Genomic DNA, 21,868 nt, shown 5'->3' on the forward strand with positions numbered 1-21,868 from the left:
TTCATTGTATAATTTCCAAAGTCCTTTTTCTTTTTAATTTAAAAGGGCAGTGTCTTGAAAGTGTTGCAGGTGTATGTGATCCCAATAGACAGTCTCCTCTGCCTCCTCTCTCCAGGTCTGACAGCGGCAGCCGCAGCAGCTGCCAACGCAGCCATCGCAGAGGCCATGAAGGTCAAGAAGATCAAGCTGGAGGCCATGAGCGGCTACCACAGCAACGCCAACCACCACGGGCCGGACGGGGAGAACGGAGACCTCAGCTCCAGCGTCGGTAAGACACTTAAAGGAGGTGATGAACCAAAGCTCAGAGTTTGACAGGTCTATAAACCATAAGATAAAATTGCACAAAACAAAGAAAATGGCCAACTAATTTAAAACTAACTTTTTCCAAAAGGAGTTAGGTTCCACAATAAAGACACTTTGCTAAAGTAGGTCTCGATTTCTCTTAAAGTGGTATAATTTTGTGTGTGAACTTTCTTAATAGCCCAGAGAAACTGCGAACACATTTCCCAAAGCTTTCAGCTATTAACAAGCTCTAATTGAATTGCTGTGAGAGCATTGCTTATTCACTATGTGCCATTTCAATTAATTATTAGAGCTAAAAAGCAGGAGGATTTTAGTAATATCAGGCAGACCCATTTAGAGTATTAAAGCCAATGATAATGTATGTTAGCACAGATTCATGAGGCCATTCGCATTTTCAACCTAAATGTAAAGCCTGCAGCTGGCTGCTAAATGGAGGTTTTGATTCACTTACTATAATAAATGGCTGGACTCAAATAGTAACACTTGACACCAGCGAGTGTTGAGCGTGCGAGCGGCAAACAGGATGTGTTTGAAAGCACATTTAACAATGCAAAATGCATAAAGTGTGAGGTCATCTCTCTGAGAACGTAGTGTGAAAGAAAGAGAATATGAGCTGACGAGGTCACTGAAATAAAGATAAATGTGAGTACGAACTGCAAGGCTATGGCAATGGAGCTAATAAGAAACTGTTTTATCTTTTTACAATTTAAATTGTAACCTTGAGTCCAGTGCAGCCACACAGGCTCCCGGTAGAATCATAATTCTGCAGAGAGGGAGCTAGGTGCGGGGGCCTGTGAGCAGCATTAGCTCTCTGAGTGAAATATATGGCAGTGACGCCTCTCGACCCATCCACAATCAATTGGATTCTTTTCCTTTAATATTTACTCGCAGCGATGAGATGCTCGTCTGCATGGTGATGAACAGTCTGCCACTGGCGTTTGAAGGTGACCTGTCAGTGAGTATGGACAAATCTCTCGCTCGCAGAAATGTAGAAAATAAATCATTAGGGGCAGCCAGTCAGACAGGGGCCTCTCCCTCTCCCTCACTCTGCACGGATTTAAATCAGCTCAGATTTATGATTTGAATTAATGCTTCGTTTGGTCAAAGGAATGGTCGCCGAGACAAATGATGTTTGGTACTGAAACCATCCTAATATTGATTACCGGGTGTCGCAGCAATCTCTGTTTATATCAAGCACTCTGCTGTGACAGGGTGGCCACAGGAGTCATCCTGATAATACCAGGAGAAATATGGGCCTCTGTGCTGCACAGGGCCATGAAACACAGGGAGCTGAGCTGTCTTCATCCAGCCCCTGCCCACTCTTTATAAACACCATGTTGTTTTGTACTCTTATTTAGTTTGACCAGGCTACGTGTGTATCATGCACAAAAGCCCTAACTCCTAACCCTATGTTTTGTTATCACTTAAATTAAACAAAATTGTAAGTATGTATTGTGAAGTATTCCTTCATTTAAATATTGCTAATAAGAAGCACATCTTTTGGTACGTAACAGAGCAGGTTTGTGTTTTTACTTGCTTTATGTCTCAGGCAATGTTTATGTCAAGGCAAAACATAGATTAAAAAAAACACATTTCTCCTTTAAGTTTATGGCCAATGTCTCTATAATGCTTATTAGACATACATTTCCTTTCCTGTTGATGAACATTAGACACCATATTACTGCTAGTATTGACTACGTTAAGACTGCTTTCAGGAAATAGACAGGAGTTTTCTAATCAAAGAGCTTAATCTAAGCCACACACACAAACGGATGTGTTTACTTACACAAATGATGTTTCCGACCACGCCACGAATTGATATGATAATGAGCGTGTTTTCTTAATACCACTAAGGACATACTGCATTTAATCAGGGAGGGCTCCACTATATAATGAAAAAACAGGTCTGGTCTGACTAAATACACAGGTGTTTGTTGAAGATGATCCTGGGCTATTGTCAGCTGCAGCCAGTGAAGGACGCTGTGTTCTGTTTGCAGAGTTGGATTGCCCGTCGCCTTTGTGTTGATGTAAATTGAACAGGCTAATGTTTCCCCCCACATTAAATATTCATCACAATTAGACCTTGCATCAATGTTATTAATTATAAAGAAAAGAGGGTTCACCCGCACCAAAATAACTAAATTGAGAAGTGGATTTATGCACAGGGCCTTTTTAAAAAGTGTACAAGTTTCATAATTCATTTAATCGCCATATCAGAGGTGGAAACTATGAAACTTTTTAGAATTATGAAAATATTTATTAAAAACACAAGATGAAGCAGGCCAATTAGCCACTCCTCAAGACCTGATGATTGTTTTTCTGTCTTTCTTTACTTTATCTGCATTCTTTATTTTCTTCCTGTATTGTTGTACTTTTCTTCTGAACTTATTTCCACAAATGTTGCTTAACTGATGTAAAAAAAAAAAAAAAAGATAACTGTCCAAAGTAAGTCACAGTTAGAAAAACATGAAAATCTGCACTTTAACCAATTTTAAGATGGGTGAAGAGAGGTGAGGTGTGTGTGGGTGCCTAGTTTCTTTGATTGGGTCTCACACACTCCCTGAGCTGGGCAGAGGGAGCCCACTCAAAGCTCTGTGGATTGTTGCTGCGCCTCTCAGGAAATGCCACAATTACAGATCACAGACCAAGCAAAACACGTGTGGCTCAGGGCCTTGAGGGGGATAAACAGCGCACCACCCCCTCCCTGTGCACTGACCCCACACACAACCTTCATTACTGGAAGAGAAAATATTGTCAGCTGCCCACTAACAAACACCTGCCAATTTCAAGAGAAGGAATTGCTTTCTTAGCCAGAGAAAAGCTAAAATATCACACGTTAGAGGTTGGGAAAGAGAGTGCAGTGAGAAGATAAGGGCTTTTCTTTTTCCGTTTGTCTTTGGTCACTGGTTGCTGCCCTGCCACTCATGTGACTCTGCGCCACCCAACTCTAATGGAGCTGAAATCCTTTTTGTAATTAGATATGGGAATTCCACTGTCATCAGCCAGATGATGCCACGACTGCCCCACCAAACACAGCCGCGGCAGACACCACCGCATTTGACAGGACACAACTGTTGCGGTGAACTTGGTGACTTCATGTACTAAAATGTCTGCATGTAAGCTGAGAACTGTTTCAAAACCTGAAAATACTTTTATGTTGGATAGTTTACAGTCTGCTACAGCAGCAGGGGGCGCTACACCCAGTGCACCTGTCCATTTCACGCTCTGGATGGTGACAGGTACCAGGAGACTGGCCTGGCCCACATTCAGAAGATGTGGTTTTGGGTGAGATGATGAGGAAGCATCATTCTTTTCCTTCTGAGGGTCATCAGGCTAATTTGTGCTAGCTCCGCCCCCGCCTGTGTATGTTTGTGAGTATATTAAATATGGAGGTGTGCAGCGAGCGTGCACGTGTGCTCGCTCGTTTGCGTGCGAAAGACGAAGAGAAAGAGGGGGCCTTGGCCCCTGAGAGCGCTCTGTGAGGAGACCACAGCTGTACACTCCCAGCAGCTAATTGGTCCTTATCTAGCTGTCCCATTCATCTTCATTTTTTACCAATTACTGAGCATTATCTGTGTTCTCAGTTGGGTATGGGACTTAATCCTTTTTGGTTAAGCTGGTGCTACAGCTTGCAAATTTCAATTGGAGGGGGAGGAAGATGATGGGGGAAAGAAAGGGAAGAGGTGGAAGCGAACAGGAGGAGTGAGGGGCAAAAGTCGCCAGAAAAAAACTAAAAAGTTCCCATCATCCTTCACTGGCAGGAAGCAATCAATAAGCAATGACATCACACCAAGGAGAGTGCAAAAAATGGAAGGGATCAATTATTGGCGTTATAATTCAAGTCCTTGTTTGCAAACGTTGCAGCTGCATTGATTAGGCTGTTCCTGTTGCACTCACCGTTATTGACTTGTTAAAACCATATTTTCTCATCATCAGTGGTTTTACGTTTGCGGTCGACACAGATAACAGCGCTATAAGGGGGGCTATTAATTATTCAAAATGTATTCATTTTAAAGCACACCAGGTTCAAATCATCCTGTTTACTCTACAAACAAAAGCACTGTGGTACATGGCTCATCCAGAAGGTACATCAAGACGCCGCAATCTGGGGCAGTTAGCCTTAATTTTCTGAGATCAATGCATAACTAGGCTCCTCTCGATATGGGGTCCACGCTTGGCCCTGCTGCAGAGCTGAGTGGAGTCAGCCTGGAGACCATGCACTAATTACTGTAGTGTTTACTGCTCTGCTGGATAGCATTTGTACCATTTTGGATCATATCAGCGAGTCAATGTGCTCTGCTCTACAATGATAAATAAGATATTACAACAGCAGCTTTCATGGAAAAACATGACACACAATGGCACACACCCATAAAGTATGTGTTTTGTAAAGAAGGCAAAGAGGTAACTCTTAAACAGTTGTGCGTGTGAAGACAAAGTAGAAACTCCTGCACTTTGATAAGGATGGCTTTAGTCACACTCTCAGTGGCAGCTGTCAGCCCAGCTCCTCTGCTGCCATTTAATTAGTCTGTTTATGTCCTTTCTAATAATAAAGCTCTGGGTGGAAGGACATCTTCTAGCCATGTGAACCAACCTGCTCACTGTGTAGTGCTGGTGGCTCCATGCAGTGCTAAATGTGGGCCATGATGGAGGAGAGTGGCTACTTCCTGCTCCTCAGACTGAACAATGGCCCTGGGGCTCAGATCTAGTATCAGCCCTCCTCAATCCTAACCTTAACCATTAGGGGATAAAGCACACACTGACCTGATATGAGTGTCTAGGGGCAACTTCATCCATCTTCTTCTGCAGCTCTCTTGTGGGAGCTTTTGTCAGCCCAAGCTCTTGAGAGGGACTAGATTGTAGCCATAGGCTGAATAGAATTCATTTCACGAGCATATTATAACAGCTTTTAGGGCACTGCACATGATTTGATTTATGCATTTATGTCAACTTTTATGATGTTGGTTTAGTCCTTCCAACCTGTGGTCAAACATTGGCCACTTTAGATCTGAAACAGCAGCAGTTGTTGTAAAATACGCAACAAATGAGTGAGGAGAATGGTGAATCCCCTCCATTTTGATGGGTCTGTCTGTGTGTCTCTTGAGGCATTGGCCCTCACCATCTCTCTATTAGTGCAGCAGACTCAAGGGAGCCAGGTGACAGATAAGTGAGGAACGACACACACATTTTAATAGACATTTCAAAAGATAAACCTGATAATTATTTCTCCTTTTAATGAAGTCTAATGGCCTCCTTTTAATTCCAGTTGTGTCGGCTGTTAAGCATCAGCGTAACACTTGAATATGCATGATTGGGAAATTATGTGGCACACTGATGTAGCTACAAAACACAACTGCAGAAATAGATTAAATTAACAGGAGGGATTGATTAAACATTATTTCCGTAATGATCCATATCAAGTTCTCTCATCTTTGAGTGACAGCGCCCCAGTAGAAGAAGACAGACTATGATGGTGCTAGGGAGATGTGTCAATATGTCGAACACAACATTTTATAAAGGTAAAGGCTATCAATGAAAAAAAAATTCAATTAACAAAAAAATTCCATAACCTTATATTAGGACTGGGAATCAAATTGCTCATGATTTGATACAATACTTAAGACATGGCTCACCGAGTGATATTATCAGAATATGGCAACACATATATGATAATCAATATGTTGCACATGGTTTTGTGCAATATATCACTAGATTTAAGAAACGGATACTTTCAACTACTGTATTTTTTGTTAAACCACTACCTGTGCAAAGTCAGATGGAATAAACCAATTACTCTGAGTATGTAAAATGTACTGCATAAACAAGTTCCCTTTCTCTGAACAAACATCAAAATTGTAGCACTGTCACAAAATATTTTAGTAAAAGACACCAAAAAATACTTGATTTATTGTTATAGCAGCCCACGAGAACTAGCCTGATTCATCAGCCGGTCTCACTTTGTAGAAAACATCTAACCTCACAGCATTAGAATTCATTCACTCCACGGTAGGCGAGTACTTTTTTTTCATTTAAACAATCACTGCTATCTGGTCATGACGTACGTAATGTGCCGCTAACGGGGCTAACTGGTATATTAAGCTTTTCCCAAATCTCGTAAGAAGAAGGGCAATAACGTCTTTCCCCTTGAGAAAATTCACCAAACATTCTCTTTGTTCCGGCTTTAAATCCTTGATCTCCAGAATCGTTGCCAACACAGAATATATGGCTCTTCACTGATTGGCTGGTGCCCCAAACTCGCACTTCCAGGGTTTTTGTGAACTGTCTAATGTATTCTGATTCCCGACCTAGTCGCTGGAGAGAAATGAAATTGAGTGGTGGCACTATGTGGCACCAGCCTGCCTACATGAGAACTATTTATACCATTTTGTATATCTACCTGGACTTAGATTATCAATAGTGTCCATGTTTGTGCCCTAATATAAGGTTTACAGTGGTCAACAAAACCTCTTTAAAAACACACACCTCTCCATACTGTACTTATTACCTTAGGTATATTGCTTATACCTTCACTCGTCCAAAGTGTACAGTAGGCCTACATATAATCCGTAGATATATATATATATATATAAAACCAACTGACCGGTGGAGTTGTCACACCCCATCAGCATTAGTCCTCATTCTTCATTAATTGGATAGATTAATTTGGAACGCTTTGATGTCGGGGTGATGCACGCGTTGGGCCTGTCCCCTCCTCACTATTCTCTGTCACCATGAATTTAGACAACGAAGGGGGTTGACCTTTGAAAGTGAAGAGATCAACACAATTTGAAAAGACAATGTCACTTGGTGTAAATGTGATATGTGTAATAAACGACATCCAACCTTTTTGGTGATGACGGCTCGCTTGCAGGTTGCAGGGAAATGGGGACTGTGCATATGCGTAATTGTATACAAAAAACAGACCATTTAAACATACATTAGCGGCTGAATATCACGCGCTCTCATTCAGTCTGATTATATCTAAGAGGATGTATTAGCATAGAATAATAATATCACTGTGTACACAATCAGACTGTAATGACAACACTGTAACAAGAGCATAATAATGGCATATTCTGTGTTGATTATACTATGAGATGTTCCATTACGTCGCAATCAGTCGTGTTCCAAATGGTAGAAATCGCTGGTGCTGTGCCATGCAAGCACTCAAATGCCAAAAAGGTGTTTCTTTTCGATTATGATATGGGGACCCTTATCCAAAATAGAGCTATCAGGTGTAGAGAATGCATGGCATCCTCAACATCATACTCACACTGAACCGAGACGGGGAATAGGAAAAGCAGTTTTGAGCAATGTCAAGACTAGCTCAGTGTTTTTATCTACAAAGAGTAAAAATATGATCTGCGCGTAGCATCATTATAATGGTATTTTGTTCTGTGGTCATGTAATTACAGGTGTTTCTGGTAGAATTTTCACAGATAAAAATATATAGGTAGGCATACGTTGAAATCATTAGCACTGCAACTGTAAATGGCACACTGCATTCCTGCTTTGTATGGACTGATTATAACTGGGGAAGTGAGAGAACAGAAGGTAAAGATGCTAATTTAGTAATTAAAATAGATGATCTGATGACCACATGCAAACCGATCCCCCAGCCCCCACCTCCATCAAAGCCTTATGACGGCAGAGTGGGCTGTGATTGATAACACTCGTCAATATATTTCATTTCAGGAGCCTTAGTCAAATGACAACTGGTTGTCATTGACTGAAAGCAATCTTTTTAAAAGGGGAGCCTTTGCTAAGTATCAGATGAAAATGATTCCTCTGTCTGCTTGGGTGTCACTGTCTGTAGAAGCTTTATTGATTGGGCTTGAATATATTGCAGCCGCAGTAGTAACAGCTGCTGGTAATATCTCTCCTCTTGGAGCTCTCTGGATCCAGGCGGTAAGCGGATGCTGCTGTGCACTTAGGCCAATGATGTGCGTTTATCAAAAGTGAAGTGTGACAAATGTAAAGTGAGGCTGGTTCCGACCCAAACGAGGCGATCCAGGCGTGTGTGCTAATGTGTCCTGAAGGCCCGGCAGGCTGGCCACCCGGAGCTGTGCACGGCAGCGTTAACCAAAGCCCACCATTGTCTCCGCTCTGTAACTCTCGGTGCTATGATGCACGCCCATGTTGGCATTGCCTGGTAAAGGTCATTTACTGTAATGAGATTTGCCACATGCAAGCATATGGCTTGATTATTACACTGTTCGTTAACATTTTCAGCAAAGAGACAAATAGACAGCTTAAAAGTAGCACTCGGGGCTGTAGTGAGACGCTAGGTGGGGCAGAGTCGTGTTTCGCATTTTTGCTTCACAGACAGGATGAACTTTTTCACCACAACAGATCTGTCACCAGGATGATTGATTTTTCAATTTTCATAAGGAATGTGTGCCATTAGAGCCAAAGATTTTAAATTACCTTATAAAAAGATGCCTGCTTTAGATTTGATCCACTTTAAGGACCAACACCTCTGTCTGTCTTGTTGATAATTCTTACCACATGTTACACTCCAGTGGTTTGTGCAGAAAAGCAATTATGTTACCTCATCAAACTCAAAATGTTTTCTTATCATAGATTCTCTTATATTGCATTACATTAGGCGTCTTGGCAGGAAGTCGTGCCCACCTGAATCATTGGAAAGTGTATCTCTTTATCCCAGTGTACTAAACACATTGTGTTTGTTGATGTAATTTAGATTGAAATGTATCCAATCATTGGCGCTGGTGAGACTGTCGAGCATATTGTGTGCATGTGTTTGCGGTACATGTGTGCGTACCCCTCCTATATATGTACATAATTGTCTGTATGTTTTCATGTTTTCCTCTGCTTGTTAGTGCAAGATGTATTCTTTTTATGTGTCGTTTTGTTCACTCGTGTCTGCATACGTGAGCAGGTATTTAACAAAGCCAAGATGTTTACTTTATTATAAACATTAACAAAAGCCTTCAAAGTTGCATTCAATGACACTGAGGGGGCTGCGGGTGGCTACATCAAAGCTCCCATACCTTCCCCTCTCCCCCTTGTTTTAATGAGAAACAGCACTCTCCAGCCTTGACTGAACTTGCCATCTGCGTGTTTTGGGTTGCTTATATTATTAAGTGTGTGAGCTATTTCAGCGGCGGCCTATGTAAAAATGGCACCAGTATACTCCAGACTACATATTTATGGAGTCCCATGTTTGATCTCATGGCTATAGCACTTCCTCCACCTCGCCCATATTAGGAAAGATTAACAGTTAGTACAGTAAAGATAAATAGCTATAGAGTAAACCCTAAATGTCTCACTGCATGACAGACACTTTTTCACAAGCCTTCATTTCCTTTTGGAACCGGTGCGCAAATCCTGGATGCAAACCACAACAAAGGAACCACCATGTGTGTCTCACCTCTGTTGAAAAAAATGCATAAGCAACATGGGGGCCATTTTACAAGAGCTATTAGGTAGAAAAGACGCAGGTTGTTTTGTGTAGTGACTCAGTGTTTGTCTGGATTTAGATCTCTGTTTTGGTACTGCGGTGCTGTGAAAGATTGTGTGCCATTTTGAATTATAGACTGCAGAGTGTAATTTAAAGAGTAAACTAAATGAAAGATGCTTTGACTTTGTTTTTTTATGTAAAGTATTTTTATTTTTTGTGTACGTTGATTCACATTCTTTTCCTAAATTTTAACTTTTTATGAAATATAAAATTAAACTCTTATGGTGGCTTAGCAGAAAAAAGTATTTACCAATGAATTACAAAACAATGTAAACAGCTTACACTGAGTTCTGTGCTTAAAGACAGGATAGGATCAGTAGAATTCTTCTTTAAACATTGTATATTTGTCTTTCAACAAGGCCATTTTTACAAGCACAATTAGGAGAAAAAACTCTTTTGTGTTGACTCATTCCGGTTAGCTGCTTGACTGCATGGTCCTGTTCAGTTTGACAGATCAGAGGAGGGTAAAACAACATCTCCCCGCCATGAAAGGCTTAGCGAGGAGCAAATCAGCCCTTTGTCTTGTCCAATTCAAATAACTCTGAATGTTTGTTTGACAACAGCGTTCACCCACATTGTGCCGTAGCCTCCAAAACAAAGACAGATAGGCTTTAAACAAGTCATTTAATTAGCACCAGATCCCAGCGTTCGGCCGCACCAACCAATTATACATTCCTGGAGCATGTGTGCAGGTCTTATTTCACAGCACATCCTCTGCAGCCCCTGTCTCTTACAGTACATCTCTGCCTTCCATTTAAGAGAAGGTAAATAGCCCAGACAGACAGCTTCATTAGCCAGCGTCTGAAGGAGAGCCCGGGCCGATTGTCGCTTAAATAGTCGCCTTTTTACTGCGGGCCCGAGCCAGGCGACCTCCGATCAATTACAGCTGACATTATTGTTTGTCGTGAGCTTTTTTCCTGGACAGAAGCAGAAAAAAACACCAGATCGAGCTTGAGCTTTGCCTGGAAATGTAATCTTCCCTGCTCGCTTTGGTTCTTTGGCTCCACAAACAATAAATCATTCAGTTGAAGAGATAATAAAGTGCCAAGTAGGAGCTAGTTTAATTTTTGTCAGGGGAAATCTGTCCACAACAGAGTTAAGGGCCGCTGCTGTTTTCTATACGATTCTCAATGAGTGTCTTAGTCCCGTTTTTCTCTAAAGGGTGAGATGGCCAGAATAGCCTGTTTAGATGAAGATTAACTGCAGCACAAATCACAGCAGCCTTTCATTTTTGTCGCGCAAATAAATCACTCCAGCTTTTATCATTTTTCCCAAGTATCAGACCTTTAGCTAGCTACTGTTAACCACTGATGTAACAGCTTTTTAATCACGTTGTTACCGAGGGCTGTTTTAATTCATTCAATCCATCCTCCGCGATTCAGATCTTTGCTTATCCATGCGTAAAGTCCCGAGCACTGCGCAGCATAATAGCTGAGCTGTTTATATTGGTATTAAGTGATTTGTAGTTTTAATGATGGTAAATAGGAGTTCACCTTTGCGAGTCCCCCAGGCTTACTTCAGGTAAATTACTCCAAATGCGTTGTTTATGCCCTTCAGGAGAGGGGGAGAGAGGGGCTGCTGGGAATTCACCTCGCATCAGGTCGAAACTTCCATATTAGAGATAAACAGAAACTGACAAATATGTTTCAGAGGGTTTGCCCACTGGAATATCTACACAATATCAGGTGATTAATGACTCGTGCTCTTGTTACTCTAAGCTTAAAGGAGCTACTCACTTTGACTACTGTTCCAGCTGGTGTTTGATTTTAGTATTCATTTTGTTGCTTATTTCCAACACCACTCATAAACATTTATATATACTAACTAAATAACTATACCATAGTGTTGACACAATGCTAAAATTTCCACCTAGATATGTTACTACTACTACTACATTGAAAATTAAATATTCATATTATATCCAAATCTCTTGGGAAGTTATTTTCACGATATACATCTCATGGTACGATATTTATTGTGATATTTTGTGGAGGCTAACAAACCTGTGAATGTTACTTTTTCCTTTTAAAATGCCTTGACAAGACTTAATCCAAATAAAGAAGAGTTATAAGTGCTTAGAACTGCTATTTCTTCATGTAGTCTACACTGAAATGGAGCAAAGTATCATGGTCTATGTAGTTCCCTCTGTCCTTTTTTTTTCTATTACTGCACCATAACTCTTCATTTAAGTGAAGAGGCTTGTAATTCGATATATTGTGATGGTCAACGATATTATTGTGAGAACTTTGACGATACGATATCACAATATTTCGGTTATTGTTACATCTCTAATTATAATGTGATGTATTATGCTAGTTTTGATATAGAACACAACCATTTTATAAGTATGCAGAAAAGGATCAAATTTGCCCTGTGTTTCACTACTGAGAGTTGATCAACCAAGTATCTAGCTTTGATTATAGGTTTCGTATTTATTAGTATGTGGGTGTCCATTTTCTTGACAATTTTGGGAAACAGCATGACAGAAAACCATTTATCTCTGAATTAGAAGATGAATTTGTGGGTTTTAGAACCAAAATTTTGAGGACTTTTCCCCATTCAGAAGTTTTAAGACTGTGTAACTCTTACTCGCTATAGTAACTACTAATGTTTCATCTTTCTGGTACTCATGCATGGATCAGGTATCAGTGGGTTTTAGAACATCCTCAAATTGTTGCACATAACAGGAAGCTGAAATCCATGCATTAACACTCTATAGGCTTACACTTCACCTTTTTCTTCCCTTTCTTTTTGTACTTTTGTTCAATGATGACCTTTTCTTTGTTCACCTCCATAAAACCTGTCTTTCACACCGCACTGTACCTGACACAACCAACATCCGTCCCACCTGGCGTCTCTCAGATGTGCGGAGCTTGGATTTGGTGGGACACTTGTTAGCCTGTGGCACATTCTCCAGCAGCCCTCTCAATGGGCTTTTATTGGAGGAACAGCGCTTAAGACGGAGGGACATGAAAGGGGCCGGACAAGCACCCAAAGCGAGACTAATACCTCTTAGGGAGCGAACAGAGCTAGTGCTGTTTTATGCCAACGGGCTGTCTGTCAGGTGTACTAACCCTCATAAGGACCGCGAAAAATCCTCAAGTTTTCATGCAGGTTCTTCTTCTTTCTCTACGTCTGTCAGGGGTGGAATGTAACAAAGTAAAAGTAGTAAAGTACTGGGCTTACATATAAATTTGAAGTATCTATACTTTACTTAAGTAGATTTAGAAGTCACTACATCACTACATCTTCACTACATCTGAGAGCAGATATCTGTACTTTCTACTCCACTACATTTTTGAGGACTGAAAAAAAAATATATATATATATATGTGTGTATGTGTGTGTGTATGTGTGTTTTATATATATATATATATATATATATATATATATATTTATTTATTTATTTATTATTTTTTCCTAGTAATTAGTAATAGCTCCAGTAATTTTGGTTTATATAATTTGACTTTCTGATTGGACACTGACAGCAGATATGACAAACATAGGTAATTCCATAAGTATTTCCTAGAAAACCATATTGTTTAAGGTCCACTGTGTAACTTTTTAGTTGGGGGTCCGTTACCTGCTTGTTTCTATGGATACTGTATATCATTGCTCTGCCTGGAATCTTCCACAGAATTACATTAAACAGCTGTACCCTGTATTTATTCAATTAGAGTTTTTTTTTATTAGCTCAAAAACACCTAAAAGAACAGGCATTCTGTCTGTGAGTGGGGTCGCCCTCCACAGGTCTGACTTGGTCAAGTTTGGTCTTCGGGAAGATGGAACAGTTTAATGCCATATTATGAAACATTCCAGACAAAGCAATAATGTTTCCAAGGAGAAAAGCTTTTGATGGACCATCCAACAGAAAAGTTGCACAATGCACTTTTACAAGGTCTTATCTAAAATGCACAGTAATTATGACTAATAAAAACAAATGACAACACCTTTATTTTGTTAAATGAAGGTTTAACCTGTCAGTGAATTGTGTTCTTTGCGCATAAATTGTCCCTGAATTTTAGATGGAATTTTTGGTATTTGGTTTTCCTATCAAATATTCCAACAAACTGCCACTTAACATGTGTAAAACTATAATAAATATTTAGCACAGGTACTATCCCACCAAACCAAGTCATAATCAGAAAAAACATGAAAAGCAGTCATATGCACTCTAAGTCAGTGTGTCTGTATGCAGTGGCTGATTGAATGGGTGTAATGTTTCCACCTGAAAAGCAGAGAAAAGTCTCTTTACACAGGTCCTTGAGTGGCCTTGAAAGCCTGATAGGTAGCCCAGGCCTCTCCATGTTGTCCTACCATAAGTACCCCCGCAATCAAGCCCTCCGTGGTGTTTTTTAATTGAGCTTAGCCCGCTGAGTGGTAATTGATTCAGACCCGAGCTACAGCAGCGCCACTGATACAAGGTGCTGCTTTGGCCTCCGCCTCTCTTTAATCTCCCTCCTTTGCCTTTATATTGTTTGGGGATAGTCGTCATAGAGAAACTGCATGCTATCTTTCTTATGGAAATCAATGGTTCTTTTTGGTAAGATGGAGAGGAGTACTTCTTATGTCCTTTCATTTTCACCAGTGTCCTTCTCTATAGAGGCAGTGCCATGTAGATCCCCTTACCCTTTGGCTACTGATGTTTTCTCACAAGAGAGGAGTGGACTTGTTTGGTGGATTTCTCTCTCAGTATTTGCCTTTCTTTCTTTTTTTCTTACCTTGAACAGGCCTGCCAAGAGAAAGAATAAAGGAAAAGTGAGTGAAAAAATCAACAGACAAGCTCAATCAGATCCAATAGTGTGTGTGAGGTTTTCTTTAAAGCAAATTCATGTGAGTGGAGCAGGAATGAGACCAAACTGTTCCCAGTCAGTTTTGATCCTGCAGTTCAAAGTCCCTAAAGAGCAGAGGGAGAAGAGGAGGCACTGGTGGGGGGACTGTGTCAGGCAGGAGGGGTCCAGACACCTAGCTCTGACCTTCTGTCCTTTAAAGTTGCCTTGTTTTCATTAAACCATCAGAAAGCATGGTCCCAGGCTAACTAACTGTGACCCCCCTACGGTATCTTTATTAGGCGTTCTTTACATTTCCAGACGGCTAATGTCTTCAATTTCCCCCATTAACCATATGAGGATTGGCTGCAATTGAATAATTTAAAACATTTGTAAGATATGTCTGATGTTGTAATATAATCATTTGTGTGAATAAAGAACTATTCGAGAGCTCATTATTGCCAGTCTGGTCTGAGGGCCGCTATATTTAGCCTGAAGTCAGTGCAGTACTGCAGTCTGCTTGTTTGTCATTAGCACATTGTACTGGCCTTTTGGGTAATAGCCTCCAAGATGCCCGTGCTTCCACTGTCTTTACAAATATTGAGACAATTTTCTTAATGTGCTCTTTTTATTCATTATCAAATAATTGATGACTCTTTGTTACTGTGTAAACTTTGGTCTTTGAATCATTATGTATATAGTTATTATAATTCCCGTCTTTATAATAATTATTGTAAGAATATCTATTATTCACATATGCTGTAAAACATTAATATGTATTATGTTGGCGTAGAAAGATACCAGAGAAGCAATCAATTTAAATTATTCAATTTTGGGGCTAATGGGTGGCAGTACAAAGCTTTAGTGTTATTGGATGGGGAGTTTAAAGGGTATGAGTGTGGCGGGAATACTGATGAATGAGCTGACTTTTCCACTCAAGTTTCCCCTTTGAGTACAGCTCTTAATACGCTTCATTGAGTAACCAACTACCTCTTTATGTGTTTCAGGCCTGGAACTCCCCTTCATGATGATGCCACACCCCCTGATTCCCGTCAGCCTGCCCCCTGCCTCCGTCACCATGGCGATGAGTCAGATGAACCACCTCAGCACCATCGCAAACATGGCCGCGGCAGCACAGGGTCAGAGCCTGCCCTCCAGAATGGTCACCTCAGTTATAAAGGTACATTTTATACACAGAAAAGTAATATCCAGGATGTTTGAGTGTTGTTTCGTCAGGTCTGGTGGATATTTATTTTGGCTGTGTGCTCTTGTGCTTTCAGGGCCTGCAGGAGCGTGTACAGGACAGTCCGTCTCCTGCTCCATCTTTAGAGGACCACAGGAGGCCCGGGAGCCAGCCCTCGTCCCATCGCAGCAGCAGCGTGTCCAGCTCCCCTGCCCACACAGAAAGCTCCTCAGACAGGATACGTACGTCCCTATATGAGCTCAAAACACAGAGACACAGTGAGAGAAAACCCACACGCCCTACTCCACATTTTCTATTGTCTTACGTGTTAACAAGTTTGTTTCTAAAATATTGTGCTTGCTCTCCCTCTCACAGCAACACATCACAATGGCCTATCGATGAACCAAGCCCTCCTCGGCCTGTCCCCCAATATCCCCCCTGGTCCCAAAGAAGGGGACCTGGCCCATGATATGAGCCATGAAGCAAAGAGGATGCACGGTGACAAAGGTGAGAATTCACTTTTACCTAGAAATATTCAGATAGGGTAAGTCACAGTCCTGGTGACGGATAATGGAGTCTATTATGAGCGGTTATGTTGAACATAAAGAAGGGTTAGTTCTTACATTTTATGTCTGAGTTATATTTAATGTGGGCTGATGCTCAGACCTACATCCATAAAAGGAGTTACAGAAGAACCAATGTACTGAACAACGATGTATTAATTAATTAAATATTATGGAAATTGAATATATATTTACCATATTTTAGGAGTCATACCATTCACTTTGCGAATAAGTTAATGTATTTATTTGTATTTTACAATGTTACATCTTGTACTTGTGTCCTTCTACTTCAAAAATCCAAACAACTTTATTCTTTAAAATTTTGCCTTTTACTTTTGCCTGAATGCTGCACATTATAGCTACATGTGAAAGGTTAATGTAACTCAACTTTATCTCAAGAGACAACAAACTTTACTTTTTTAAACAATTTTATTGATTGCATAAATCATTTTGTTTTAATGAATAAGAAAGAACATTAGAAATGCATGTAATTGCATGTGCACTGTACTGCCGTTTGCTGGACCAACCCATGGGGTCAAACATATGCTGATCCATAAATCAGCTTGCCTCGCACAAACTGATTTCACATTAATTGCTAGCATTATTTGATTATCATTTTGCTGCGCTTGTAACAAAAGGGAAGGGAAGAAACAGATCAAAATCATATCTAAGCATGGTGGATTAACTACAAAATGAAGCAAATAATAGATTTGAGTATTCTCTGTTGGTTGGAGGCAGAGCTGCTGTGGGTGAGACTGCGAGGAGTGGGGCTCGATAATGATATTAAACCCACTATGGAAATCAGTGGGCTGTGAGCTCCCTGTTGGCAGTGTTGACGTGAAGATCAGTGTTGGACCTTCGCTTACTGGGTGTGAAGTAGTGAATAGTAATAATTAGCAAGATCACGGGCTGAATTTATGGGTCACAAACTGTCTGTCTGGGAGGGAGCGAAGAGGGAAGAGAGGAGAGGGGGAGAGACAAAGCAAACACCAGTATCAACTTGCCAAATGAACTGAAATTCTCCTTATTCCAGCAAAAGTGGCTCTTCTGCAGTCAGATAATCAGCACAAATGGATTGTAATTTCTTTGCAATATTGAAGGAGAAAGTAAATGACCCGGCAATCCACACCAATTCAGCCTTGTTGACCTACACACATCCACTGGCAAACACGCAGCGTATTATCTTTTAGATTGTCAATTCCTAATATGTCACTGGACTTGATTAGGATTCTGAGCTCTCAGCGGTGCACCAGGGGTCTCAGGCTGCAGAAAACATTTTTATAAAATAACCCATTAATGCAGAGGAGTGCAACTAAATTAGTTACCAATTTGCTGAGCATGAATTAATGAAGAGAGCTTCTCCCGGCTCCCACAGTTGTAATTTTCATAATAACCCCAGACCTTTATTTGGCAGGTTGTTTAGTTTTTTCGTTTGAAGGTTTTCATTAGTCTAATGAGGACTGTGCAAGGGCGAGCAGTCAGCACAATTTACATGAGGAAGCTATCATAATAAATGAGGCAATTTGAATAACATGCACAGGTTTATGCGGCGAGATAAGAGAGATTGTAGCCAGCCTCCATTCAGAGGTAACCAATACATTAGAAACAACTAATATCTAAAGTAATTCCAATAAAAGCTTTAAGTGAAGGGAATAAAATTAATGATAGATATATTGAACTGTAATGATATGATACATGATGCATTAGATTAATAAAATAAACGTCTTCCATTGTTGTAATAGAAGGACTAGGCCTGGCCATGCGGAGCTGTGTTTATGACAAGCTTTTTAATTAGGCTCGTTCGCGGCATCAGTTTGTTTAGATAAATGAGATAACATTGCAATGGTTTAATGATAGCTCTCCACGTGTTTGATCTTTATGATTCTGGCAGAGCATTAAATTAATCTCTCGTAGTGCGCTCTTAGAAGACTCAGAGGAAGGATGCCCTGTGCTCATATGGAGCGGCTTTAAATAGTGCGACACCTCAGCGATGGCCGCTATAACACACGTCTGTTTCATGTCCTCTCGCCATCAAGGACAAAGACTGTTTGTTGTCCATTAAAAGCCTCTTTCCAAACTTGTGTCACCAGAGCAGTCTAACCAGATGGTAGTTTTTGGGGGTTGTTGTTTGAACTTGATTATTTTTTGTCCAAAATCTGCCAGCAAAAGAAAGATCGAAAAAAAAAAAGAGATTAGATGATGTTTGAGGAAAAAAGGCTAGCGGAAAGCTAAGTGTTATCTCACATGTGACTAATTGAATTGCTTCAAACAAAAAAGTGTGCAGCGTGAGCTTCCGACAAGCCTCTGTCTCGTGAAACAGCAGGTAGCTGACAAACAAGGGGAAACCTGCCTTTGGCTGGAAACTTACTTTGGACATCAAACACTTGACATCATTTTATTTCCTCAGGGAGAAGGTGTTTGAAACAGAAGCCATATGCATCCAAGTGCTTTTGGAAATACCATGTGGCATTTCAAGTTTTAAACAACTAAAATTACCACTTTACCCACTCGCTGCAGTTTAACATGCCATGCTGTTCAAATGGAAATACTGACAGGCGCGAGGTGCAGACTACTGTATGTAAACTGATTCTGTAAATCATATTTTAAAAGCGGGTGATTCACCGGTAATGTGATATTGGCACTTCCCTGCTAAATGTTATATCTGTGTGTTGACACAACAGGAGATGCACTGGTAATGTCTGCTCCTGCACAAATGGAAGCTTGTGGTGTATTATGTCACCTAGAGGTGCACATTTCATACCTGCTATCAACTGAGCAATCATCTACGTATCCACGGCCTCATGGTGACCACAATGAGCCTTTTTCTTTCTCGCTTTTCTTTTTTGCTCATCTTTTTCCATGCCACACCTCTTTCTCTATCAGGAAGTAGATAAGAGCTGTGATCTGCTTAAGGCTGGTGCTCTGTCTGTAGTCCCAGTCCGAATGATTAAGTGTCCAGGTAGCACAGTGTCACAGTCTATTAACATACAGCTGCTTTGGGCAAGGACCTGTACTTACTGATGGCGAGAACATTTAACACGGAGCTTCTGAAATGTGGGACGAAATTCAGTAATGGTAGTTTTTTTTTGTTTTTTTTTTCCAGCATTTGGCTTTGCTGAAAGAGCTGGACTTCTAGTTGTTAAAACCTCAGGAATAAATAATTATAATTTCAGGCCTTAAGGTGGTGAATGGGGTCTATTTTAGTCAGCTCTTACTTTTTCTGTAGAGGTATTCTGTGTAAAAAATGAGAATGTAAAGTGTTTTGCCTAAGGACACAAAAACAGTATTCTCTGGAGGGAGTGAGGAACAAACTACCTCCAACAATTATCCAACTCCAAAGCCTCTGTCTCCTCTATAGTATAAATTAATGACTTCAAGCCTTTATATTTTTGCTTTTTCATCTCTAAAAAAAAAAAGCACAAATAAAAGCAAGAGCTGCAACTTTGTCTCAGCCAAAGTTAGAATGCTATGTTCCTTTAAACATTTCTCGATACACTATCATTAAAAGTTGTAAGGTGCACCCCTTTTCTCTTCATCTTCTTGACTTTAATGCTTGGCGTTTTGTTCGGCCTTCCCAGTGTCCTTGGCGTTCCTCGTTCTTCAAACACATTGCTGACTACCTGACTTTTCCCCCTCAACTCAGGAGGAGAGATCATTAGCCATCACAAGCCTCAAATGTGACTTGGCAGACAATAATGCGTTATGATCAAACAACTTGTCAGTGCGTCCCGTCGAAATGAAAGAGTGCAAAAAAATAATTCAATACAGGATCAATCAAATTTCCTTAACCCCCCCTCCCTTGCCCGGTGCATGTGGAGAGAGAGAGTGCTGATGGTGCAGAGAGGGGCTATTCCTCCAGGACACGGGAGTTCATTTGGATATTTGTTCTCCCCTCATGAATGTTCCATTGCGTGACACCATCTCCTGCTAATCACATTTCACTGAGAAAAGGTGGAGGTGGCGGGGGAGAGGGGGGTGATGCTTTTAGGGACGTTGAAAAGAGAGAGGTTCTTTTTAATCTTTGAAATGCCTCAAAAGTGACAGAATGCTTTCTCCTGCCAAGACGTGAGCCTCGGATGGGGAGATAAATATGCTGTGGTCAGCTAAGTGTATCTAGTGAGCAGAGAGGCAAATTTAATAATGCATTATCATTCACTGGCGAAGGTGAAATCTCCCTGTCCATCAGAAGGCTCAGGCCTGTTTCATGTTACCCTTCACTGCAAATGAACAAGTGCTTTACTCAGCCATACTAGAGATGCACAGTAGGCATGGATGCCCTGGCTATATGCTGTCAGGAAAACACTCCACAATCAAAGCCTTAACAGCTTATTTAAAAGTAATGTATACAGCATGTCATCTGTAAGCACGGGTGTTATCAGAGTAACTTTCCCTTTTTTATTTTATTTTATTTTTGACCATTTTGAAAGAGGAGTATTATCCATAGGCTTCAACTATCACATTTATCACATAAACCACAATATTGATCTAAAGCAGCTCAATAATAGAAATGAGTCCAGTGACTTCCTGTTCAAAATCACAGAACTGATAGGCCTCACCTCTTGGCAGCGGCATTTCAGTGTGAAAAGCAACAGATTTTCATTTACATGTTTTTTTTATTTTTTATTTAAAAAAATAAAAATCTAAGTAGTGTATAGAGGGTAGGTAGGTTTCTGAGCACTGACGCCTTGACAGATAGGGCAATACAGGATTACTCAAACATGCATGAGTCAATCAAAATACAATTCATGATAACATGGTTCATTAAAGTCTGACTTGCATATTCTGTTTCCTTTAATACAAAGTTGCTTGTGTCTTTTGGACTGGGCGATACAAGCATGTTTTCCTACCCACTAAACACCAGTGAGCGTGTGTTTCTTCCTTGGATTTTTAGGTGCTCTGATCCACTTTACAAATTGCCTTTTTAAACTGATATCCTGACATGCGTTTTTCACTTCAAACATAAAGGCATTCACTGTCTGAATAGCAGGTCCCATAATGAAGAGATAATCTGTGCCTGCTTCTACTGTCATATTCTTGGCTTGTATGGCCTTCTCAGTCATTTTGTCAGCTAGGTTACATTATCAAAAACTTAAAGATGGAAAAATAAGATTTATTAATTTAACTCTGTGTACTCAATATCTGATGTAATTTGTTTGATTTATTCCAAAATGCTTATTACAAACCTTACCTTTAAAACAGTAACCTTCCTCTCCTTCCTTTGACTGAACACGAGGTGCGTTTTACATATCTGAGCATCTGCCACTATGCAGATTGTGCCAGCATACTTACCCCGACGCCCTTGGACAACAGCGTTTAACAATTAGGAAGATTAGGCACAATGCTGGAAGAGAAAAATTTGTGATTCAAAACAATACATATTTCCGCTGCGGCAACTGTTGCGGACAGATAAGGTTGACCCTGAATATGTATTTCTGCACTTTTTCAAAAGACATTCCGCGAGGTTGTTTGTCTAATTTCATATTTACATGTAAACAGTAATTAAGTGTTGCTGCCGACATGCCAGGGCCAGGCTGTGCCAAGGTAAACAGCGCCTTAGTAGTTTGCC

The 21,868-nt window shown here is 40.5% G+C and overlaps 1 protein-coding gene across 2 annotated transcripts in view; it reads left to right on the forward strand.

The window, feature by feature from the left end:
- dachd (dachshund d) overlaps positions 1 to 21,868 on the forward strand; it is a 97,909-nt gene that overhangs the window by 55,421 nt on the left and 20,620 nt on the right. Inside the window, exons 3-6 of one of the 2 annotated variants that reach the window (XM_055153773.1) lie at positions 116 to 268; positions 15,564 to 15,736; positions 15,837 to 16,017; positions 16,115 to 16,246. In XM_055153773.1, coding sequence (XP_055009748.1) covers positions 116 to 268; positions 15,564 to 15,736; positions 15,837 to 16,017; positions 16,115 to 16,246 — 639 coding nt within the window. The remainder of the gene's footprint in view (positions 1 to 115; positions 269 to 15,563; positions 15,737 to 15,836; positions 16,018 to 16,114; positions 16,247 to 21,868) is intronic. The other variant, XM_055153778.1, reaches the window with a different exon arrangement.

Source organism: Boleophthalmus pectinirostris, unplaced genomic scaffold (assembly GCF_026225935.1).
Source record: "Boleophthalmus pectinirostris isolate CB_2022bp ecotype Guang Dong unplaced genomic scaffold, ASM2622593v1 HiC_scaffold_1, whole genome shotgun sequence".
Taxonomy (NCBI): domain Eukaryota; kingdom Metazoa; phylum Chordata; class Actinopteri; order Gobiiformes; family Gobiidae; genus Boleophthalmus; species Boleophthalmus pectinirostris.